Below are 9,837 nucleotides of genomic sequence, written 5' to 3'. Positions count from 1 at the left end.
GGGATCATGACCTGAGCCGAAGGCAGCCGCCTAACTGACTGAGCCACTCAGGCATCCCAAAAATCCTTCCTCTTGCTAAAAATTGGGTTTAAGAAATGGTTTCCAAGTGTGCTAGAAAAATGAACAATTTTTCTCAAAGTCCAAATATAGCAGACTCTAGGTTGGGTCAGAAATATCTGTTTCTTCCTTAAACATATGTCCCTTTCTAAAATGTTTTTTTTTTATTTATTTATTCATGGGAGTCAGAGAGAGAGAGAGAGAGAGAGAGAGAGAGGTAGAGGCAGAGGGAGAAGGAGGCTCCCCGCCTAGCAGGGAGCCCAATGCGGGACTCGATCCCAGGACCCTGGGATCATGACCTGAGCTGAAGGCAGACGCTTAACCATCTGAGCCACCCAGGCGCCCCATGCTATTGCCTTCATCTTAAAGGTAAGGAAAATGATGCTCAGAGTAGTTAAATGGCATGGGGCAAAGGCTATTAAGAACAGAAGTTAGGATTGATAATCAAGCCTCTGTTAACCTTTGCTGCATTGCTTGTCTACAGAGTCCTCTTTACACTTCAAGCCTAGTGCACATCCCTTCTCTTCTTGGAAGCTTCCCAGAGCTCCATGGCAGAATGGATGCTCTCCTCCATAGCTCTCCCCTTGCGCTGGCCCTCGATGGAAGAGCATCTGAGTTAGGAGGGTTATCAAGACCATGTTTACATTTTTAATCACAGTTGTAATATTTTTGCTAAGTGGTCACCCTGTGTGGGTAATGTTGCATTTGGGCTTTGAACCCAGATCCTGCCACTCATCTGTGGTGAGACAGATGAGCTGATGGATATGAAGGCCAGGACCTGGCACGCAGTGAGATTTCTCCTCTGTGCTCCTTTTCTTGCATTAGCTCTTCATCATAGGCCTTGCACACAGTGTGCGTGTACTTTCTTTTTAATGTTTGTTTATTTGTCAAAGGAGATGGTCATAAATTACTGGACAATTGTAAGCACTTTTTTGGTGCTCAGTAATGCACCATACTTATTTTTCTTTGTAGTTTTTGACATTCTCTGCCACCCACCTCTGGCAACCACCAGTCTGTTCTCTGTATCTATGAGCGTGTGGGTGGTTGTTTTTTTTTTTCCAGATTCCACATATATTCCACTTACGATAAGGTGATCTTTGTTATTGTTTTCTGATGAGTTAATACTTTGTTTTTCTAAGGAGGCAATGAATTTATATTATTATTATTTTTTTTTTTTTAAAGATTTTATTTTATTTATTTGACAGAGAGAGACACAGTGAGAGAGGGAACACAAGCAGGGGGGGAGTGAGAGAGGGAGAAGCAGGCTTCCCGCCGAGCAGGGAGCCCGATGTGGGGCTCGATCCCAGGACCCTGGGATCATGACCTGAGCCGAAGGCAGACGCTTAACGACTGAGCCACCCAGGCGCCCCTATTATTTGTCTTTTAATAGAAATTCTAAGTTCTGTGCTTTCTGAGGTGGGTTTGATTTTTAATATTAGCTCTCCTGTTAGTCTTAACTCATTGGGTTTGGAAAGAGTTTACGTACAGTAATAATTAAATCTTTTTTCTTTTTAGTCCAGCCTTTGTTTATATGTATATTTGCTTTTTTAAACTCAGAATTTGGGGTCATACTTCATATATGTAGTCCTGCCTTTTCAACTAATATCATTGATATATTTTCACATCAGTAAATACTTTTTAAATATTTAATGGCTACATAAAATTCCATCACAAATATACTATAGTTTAATAAGCAATATTAATTCATTATTCTAATTTTTTGGTCTTAAAATGTGCTGATAAATATTTTTATATAAAAGTCTGAATGAAGCTCTGTTTCTTTAGGCTAAGTTCCTAGGAGTAGAATTAATAGGTCAAAATGTGTATGTTTTTAAGCCTTTTGAAAATATTTATAATACTGAAGTTTAGTTCTCATATATATTGATGCATCACAAAATCAATGCTTATAGATTAGTTAAGAACCACAGAGAAATCATGACATTTTTCTGTCATACCTTGTGACTCTACAATAACCCCTGATTTTGTTATCTTTTATCTTCGAAACAGTATCCAAGCAAATGGCCAAAGAGGTTAACCCCTTATAATAAACTCCAGAGCAGCACTTATTTACTTGTTATTTTATAGTTACTGAGGTGATAGTTTTCTCTAACTAGACTGTGAACTCCATGAGGGCAATAACCATGTCTGTTTTTCAGTGCCAGTGTGTCTAGCTCCTGTCACAGTATTGTGGACAATCAATGAATATTTGTTGAAAGGGATTGAAAAATATATAGTATAATTTTTTGTGCTGAAATGCTATAGGAGCATATGATTAAGATTGTTTACTTGGGTTTTGAGTTTAGATGCACTTAGATTTTATTCTTCATTCTGCCACTTAGTTGCTGGTTGATCCTGGGCCAGTGCCTGGTACAGCAAGTGATAGTACTAATTACTGTTTTTCTGGTTGTCCCATCCATCTCTGGTTATGAAGGCCCTGAAAACAAGGATATTGTCTGGATCTAGTTAGCACCAGAACCTACCACAGCACCTGTTCTCTTATAAATAATTGTCAAATTGAAGTTTTGAATTTATGATTGTGAGAGATGTTATGGCATAAACTGTAGTTAATGCCATTCTTCACCTGTACTGAACTTGAAAGTTTCTTGTTCTCTCTGGTACCTGGAGTTTAGATACAGCACTTCCTCTGCCTGGGGTAGTCACATCCTCTTTTTACCTTATACTTAATTTGTTTGTCCTTTAGGACCCAACTTAGACTTTCCTTCTCCTGGAAAGTATTCTGTAATGTCTCTAAGATTGGGTGTCTTTTCTCTAGAATTAGGTTTTTTAATCTTGGCACTACTGACATTTGGGCTGGATAATTTTTTTGTTGTGGGGGAGTGTCCTGTTGATTGTAGAATGTTTAGCAGCAGTATTCCTGGCATCTACCCACCAGATGCCAGTAGCATCCCTTCCAATCGTGACAACCCAGCATGTCTCCAGTCATTGCCAAATGTCCCATATGGGACAAAGTCTCTTTCAGTTGAGAACCACTCTAAAATTACACTTTTTACCAAATAGTATTATAGTTGCCAGATTTTCGTAAGCTGTTTTTTTCCAGTAGAATATAAGTTCCTTTGAGGGCAAGGACTGTACTTTTTTTTTTGTAAATCTTCAGCATTTAGCTATTGTCTGATGTAGAAATATTCGGTATTTGTTGAGTGGGTTGAATATAATTCAGTGTAATGGTTCCCAGATATTTCATGACATACAAGCCCCGTTGTAAACTGAGACTTAGGTTAATTATTAAATATATAAAGGCTTCTGGAGGTTATTAGTGGTTTATGCACAAGCGGACAAATATCCCTAGTGTTTTTCCTTACATTGGATATCTTTTTTGGTTTGTCTGTTTATTGATTAGTTTATTAGACCTAGCTTTTGTTTGGATGTTATATGTTTTGAAGTTCAAGTCCAGAATTCATTGGGAGACATAGAATTTGCGCTGTCTCAATATGGAATGCACAATGGTATACCCCCTTGTGGGTGGAGGGGAGTGGTTTTGTTGACTATAACTTTGCTGTTCATTTCAGAGTCTTGGTAAATAGCCTTCTGTTGTTAAATTTTATAGAGCAGTTTTTTTCTTGGATTTTTCATCCCTTTGTATATTTCTTTGCAAGTCAGTAAATATTAATATTTTTGTGATCTTGGGCACTGGCTTTTTCCCACAGGCTGAGACTTAGTAGGAGGACTTGAGGAACTAATGGGAGAATATTTTTGAATTTGGTTCTAAATATGATAGTCTTTCCTCATCACTGCCCTGATGAGATTTTTGGGACAGGTAGGAGTCCTTCCTGCTGCTGCTTTGTCTTTTTATCAACCCACTCCTACACCAATATATAGATACTCATTTTATCCATTACCAGATTCTTTTAGCTCTGCCTTCAAGCTAGATCTCAAATCCAGTCATGCTACCCTAGTCTAAGGTATTTCCATCTCTTCCATCTCTATAGTAATAGCCTTCTCTCCTTGGTCCTCTTGCTTCTATTATTACCCTCCCCCAATCAGTTCTCCACACAAACCAAAATGATCTTCAAGAAATGTGAATCAGATCATATTGTTTTGCCTGTATTAGGAAACCATTCTGGTTTATACTGTCAGCTAATCCACCCTCTAACTGGAATAATTTCAGCTTGAAAGTAGTAACTGTGCTTATCTTTTTCCAGGAGGAACAGCACAGCATGCTGGGCTCTGGATTTAAAGCTGAGCGTTTACGAGTCAATTTGCGATTAGTCATAAACCGTCTTAAACTATTGGAGAAAAAAAAAAGTGAGTAATGCATGATTGCCATATATTTTCTTTCCCAAAATCACTGGGGTCTCCCATCCTAATATTAGCTCTGTGAGGCTAGTACTGTGAAGTCTTAGGGATCCCATATCCTTTAAGCTTTAGATAATTATTGCTGCTCTTTGTGACAAGTTAGATTGAATCATTCTGTTGCAGGGAATTGGTAACATGACTCCTGAGGTAAATTTGTGGCTATAACAGCAATATTCTCACCTAGACAAAGGAGCAAATTCTCGAGACTAGATGAGTTGGGACTAGATTTGGTAAAAGACAAGTGAGCTAGGCATGTACTAGAAACACCCAATTCACTCCTGGGGTAGAAGTCTCCTGCAGGCCAGGGCCCAGTGTACTGCTGCTGTGTGAGTGGATGGGATTTGTGCCTTAGCGGAACTGGCCCAGAAAGCAAGGAAAGAGATTGCTGACTATCTGGCTGCTGGGAAGGATGAACGAGCTCGGATCCGAGTGGAGCATATTATCCGAGAAGACTACCTTGTGGAGGCCATGGAAATTCTGGAGCTGTATTGTGATTTGCTGCTGGCTCGGTTTGGTCTCATCCAGTCTATGAAGTAAGATAATTTTGTCTTTTTTTTTTAAACTTAAATTTAGGTATGATTTATAGAAAAAAACTGTGCATATGTATACAGTTTGATGAGTTTGGACATATGCATACACCTGCATAGCATACCATCACCACAATCAAGGTAATAAACATTTGTTACCTCTAGGGGCGCCTGGGTGGCTCAGTTGGTTAAGCGACTGCCTTCGGCTCAGGTCATGATCCTGGAGTCCCGGGATCGAGTCCCGCATCGGGCTCCCTGCTCAGCGGGGAGTCTGCTTCTCCCTCTGACCCTCATGATCTCTCTATCTCATTCTCTCTCTCAAATAAATAAATAAAATCTTTAAAAAAAAACAAAAAAAAAACACAAACATTTGTTACCTCTAGAAGTTTCCTTGTGTCCCCCCCACACACTCTTTTTTGATAAGAACACATGACATCAGATCCCTACCCTCTTAACATTTTTTTATTTTTAGATTTTATTTATTTGACAGCACAAGCAGGGGGAGCAGCAGGCAGAGGGAGAGGGAGAAGCAGGCTCCCCGCTGAGCAAGGAGCCCAATTCAGGACTCGATCCCAGGACCCTGGGACCATGACCTGAGCCAAAGGCACTTAACCGACTGAGCCACCCAGGCATCCCCCTCTTAACATTTTTAAAAAAGATTTATTTATTTATTTTAGAGAGAAAGAGCACGCATGCACCAGGAGGGAGGGGGTGGAGGAGCAGAGGGAGAGAATCCCAAGCAGACTCCGCGGTAAGCGTGGAGCCTGACAGGGGCCTTGATCTTACAACTGTGAGATCATGACCTGAGCCGAAACCAAGTGTCAGACACTTAACCAGCTGAGCCACCCAGGCGCCCCTCTACTCTCTTAACATTTTTAAGTGCCTAGTATAGTATTGTTAACTGTATGCACAGTGTTGTTCAGTAGGTTTCTAGAACTTCATCTTGTATAACTGTAATGAAATGAAATAAGATATTTTGAAGACCTAGATCAAATCACCTTTTTGAGAAAGGGATTTTGAGAAGGGAGTAATACCAGTCTACTGCATGTGGGGGGCTCGAACTAGGGGGACTACTTCACATAGCCAAGGACCTTTTTCCTAATACCTTTGCTGGAAGGACTGATCTCCATGTAAACCACTGAAAAGAAAATAAAGACTCTGAAATCAAAAGGTCTAAGTTTGGGGCACCTGGGTGGCTCAGATTTAGGCGTATGCCTTCGGCTCAGGTCATGATGCCAGGGTCCTGGGATCGAGTCCCACGTCGGGCTCCTGGCTCGGCGGGGAGCCTGCTTCTCCCTCTCCCTCTGTCTCCCCGCCTGCTCATGCTCTCTCTCTCTCTCTATCTCTGTGTCTCAAATGAATAAATAAAAAAGATCTTTAAAAAAAAAAAAAAAGGTCTAAGTTTGAGTCTTGGCTCTACCATTTCCTGACTTTGTGACCTTGGGCTTGTCAGAGATTCCCCAGAAGTAAAATAGGATGATAAAAATGGCTAGAAGCCCTAGAATTATTTGTGAGAATCCAATGAGATTTGTGAAAGAACTTTAGAGGCTATCAAACATATGATACAAATTCTGGGGTTTTGTTGGTTTGTTTTAAAGAATTTTTTTTTTTAAAGATTTTATTTAGGTGTGCCTGGGTGGCTCAGTCGGTTAAGTGTCTGCCTTCAGCTCAGGTTATGATCCCAGGGTCCTGGGATTGAGTCCGATATCAGGCTCCCTGCTCAGTGGGGAGTCTGTTTCTCCCTCTGCCTCTCCCCACTGGCTTGTGCTCTCTCTGGCTTACTGTCTCAAATAAATAAAATCTTTAAAAAAATTTTTATTCATTTGAGAGAGCACGAGCAGGGGAGGAGCAGAGGGAGAGGGAGAAGCAGACTCCCCACCGAGCAGGGAGCCCAATACGGAGCTTAATCCTGGAACTCTGGGACGATGACCTGAGCCACCCAGGTGCCCCTGTTTTCTTTTAAAGAATATTAAATTTTATTAATTTTTTTCCTTAATTAGGGAACTAGATTCTGGTCTGGCTGAATCCGTGTCTACACTGATATGGGCTGCTCCTCGGCTCCAGTCAGAAGTGGCTGAGTTGAAAATAGTGAGTACAGTGAATTTCAGTGATGTCTGAGGTTTGTCATATTTTTAGGTTGGTTAACAAAATTCACTTCTGCTTATTTGACCAGATATTTTGTACCCTTTTCATGGTGTCTTTGAAACAGGCTTTATAAATTTGTCTCTACCTCCTTTTCAGGCCTTGTATAATGCAACAGAACAGTGTTTTCAAACTTAAATAATTTTTTTTAAGGAGCAAAGTTTTGTGTATCTCCAGTTTTGTCTTGTTTTTATTGTAATGTTAGTTAAGTATATTCAAATAGGAAAGTTCTTAAGCAACTGTAAACCAGTAAAGTTAAAATAACATTAACTTAAGGTGACAGATGTTTTGCTTCATTAATTTCACAAATATTCATCGGGTGTATGTTACAAGTGAGGTGGGCACTGAGGTACAGTAGTGAGCAAAACATGACACCAGCCCTACTCTTATGGGTTTAAAATCTAGCAGAAGAGATAGACGTTAAAAACTTCCCCATCACAACATGGATGTGGCACTGACTGCTAGGATACAAATTCAGTTGAGTTGTTCTCTCCTATTTTCTGCATCTTTGCCTTTTTTGTTTTATTCTCTAGATTGTCTCAGTCATCTCCTGACCCATCTTTTGAGATTTCCTGGTCTTCTGTATGTTTTTATTTTTAAGAGCTCTTTCTAATTCTTTATTTGAATATTTCATAGTCTGTTGCTTTTGTTTCATAGCTGTAATGTCTTTTAACTGAGAATATTAGTTTCTTATTAACTTTTCTTGTTCCTTTTTTTTTTTTTTTAAGATTTTATTTATTTGCGAGAGAGAATGAGAGACAGAGAGCATGAGAGGGGGGAGGGTCAGAGGGAGAAGCAGACTCCCTGCTGAGCAGGGAGCCTGATGTGGGACTCGATCCCGGGACTCCAGGATCACGACCTGAGCTGAAGGCAGTCGCTTAACCAACTGAGCCACCCAGGCGCCCTCTTGTTCCATTTTCTTGTTCTATTTCTTTGTTTTAGACTATTTTGTAGTAGAGGCTTTTCACAGAAGTTTGGTGACCCTTGATTGTTGGTTTATATTTGAAAGTGAGGCATTTAAAAAGCGGCTTGGAACCTCTTGTGTGCCTGAGTGGGGCTTATTGCCAGATGCCTTCACTATTGAATGATCTAAGCCCTTTCTTAAGGGAACTCCAGAGTACCAGGAACTAGTTTTTTTCCTCGGTATGGTCATTTCCTTCAGAGAGGAATCCTCTTTTTTTACCTTGAGGTTATAAGCTGGCAGAATTTCTGAGAACCAGAGGAGAAGGAAGCCAAAGGTCTCATTCTTCTCTTTTAGAAGACTTATACGTAATTTTTCTATTGTCATTATGTGTCTCTGCTCTCTGCTATGCTTGGAGTTCAGAATCCCTTTAGTCTAACCTCACCAGAGAGTAAGCCTCCTGTTTTCTGATCTGGTAGGGCTGGGAGTCAGAGTTTTGTGAGTAGAGGAATGGTGGGAGAGTAGAGGCAACTGCTCCTCCTTTTAGCTCACGACCCCGAGATCAAGAGTCCCATACTCCACCGACTGAGCCAGCGAGGTGCCTCAGAGGCAGCTGCTGCTTATACAGACTTTTAACCTCAGTCTCTGTCTCTCTCTCTTTTTTTTAAGTTTTTATTTAAGTAATCTCTACACCCAATGTGGGGCTTGAACTCATGACCCTAGATCGAGAGTTGCATGCTCCTCCAGCTGAGCCAGCCAGGCGTCCCAACCTCAGTTTCGTTGTAACCTCTCCTGTATTCTTCCTTTATATTAAAATTTATTCAAGATGAAACACATTTACATGATTTTAAAAAGGTGAACTCATAAAGGAACTAGAAGAAAACTAGGCAGATTTAAAAAAATGATCTCATAGTGGAAAAGTCCATAAAACCCAAAAGCCATAAACAAAGAGCAATAAATTAAGAAAAATAAAAAATTCCTGCATAATATAAAGCAACCAAGAACTGTTATTTAAAAGACAAATGACAGGGGCGCCTGGGTGGCTCAGTCCATTAAGTGGCTGCTTTCGGCTCAGGTCATGATCCTGGGGTCTTGGGATCGAGCCCCACATCCGGCTCCCTGCTCAGCGGAGAGCCTGTTTCTCCCTCTCCATCTGCCTGTCACTCTGCCTACTTGTGCTCTCTCTCTGTCAAATAAATAAATAAAATCTTAAAAAAAAAAAAAAAAAGACAAATGACAACCTTAAGTCATAAGTACCAGGTCTACATACTGAACAATGAGTGCCTCCTTACTGAACTCTCAGATGTTGGGGCCACTCTGGTTCAATGCCTGCCTGGATTTTTTGAATCTTCTTCCTACACATACTTTGGTTTCTTTTAGTCTATTCAGCTTAGGGTTTTGTTCAGAACACAGATCTGATTCTGTCACTACCCCTTGCTTTAAAGCCCTTTAGTAGCTGCTGTTTTTATGATGGAAACAATTCCTAATATGGCCTACATAGTTCCGCATTGTGTGGCCCCTTTATGCCTTTCTTTCTTCATTTCCTTTTTTTTTTGTGTGTGTGTGTGTGTGTGTGTTTTTGTTGTTGTTTTTTTTAAGATTTTATTTATTTATTTATTTGACAGAGACAGCTAGAGAGGGAACACAAACGGGGAGTGGGAGAGGGAGAAGCAGACTCCTGGCTGAGCAGGGAGCCCGACGCGGGGCTCGATCCCAGGACCCTGAGATCATGACCTGAGCCGAAGGCAGACGCTTAACGACTAAGCCACCCAGGCGCCCTCTTTCTTCATTTCCTATCACACTTCTCCCTGGGGCTCAACACTGACTTTATTTCAGCTTGAGGATTGACCCTGTTTTTCTACCTGAAGCCTTTGCACATGCTGTTTTCTTTTCCTA

General features: G+C 40.7%; 1 protein-coding gene across 2 annotated transcripts in view; it reads left to right on the top strand.

Annotated features, from left to right (window-relative positions):
* IST1 (IST1 factor associated with ESCRT-III) overlaps positions 1-9,837 on the top strand; it is a 34,379-nt gene that overhangs the window by 16,788 nt on the left and 7,754 nt on the right. For both annotated transcript variants that reach the window (XM_032424230.1, XM_032424229.1), the window contains exons 2-4: positions 4,218-4,320; positions 4,724-4,904; positions 6,899-6,986. In XM_032424230.1, the coding sequence (XP_032280121.1) occupies positions 4,233-4,320; positions 4,724-4,904; positions 6,899-6,986 (357 nt within the window). In that variant the 5' untranslated portion in view covers positions 4,218-4,232. The remainder of the gene's footprint in view (positions 1-4,217; positions 4,321-4,723; positions 4,905-6,898; positions 6,987-9,837) is intronic.

Source organism: Phoca vitulina, unplaced genomic scaffold (genome assembly GCF_004348235.1).
Source record: "Phoca vitulina isolate PV1807 unplaced genomic scaffold, GSC_HSeal_1.0 scaffold30, whole genome shotgun sequence".
Taxonomy (NCBI): Eukaryota; Metazoa; Chordata; class Mammalia; order Carnivora; family Phocidae; genus Phoca; species Phoca vitulina.
This window is presented reverse-complemented; position numbering and strand designations above follow the sequence as displayed.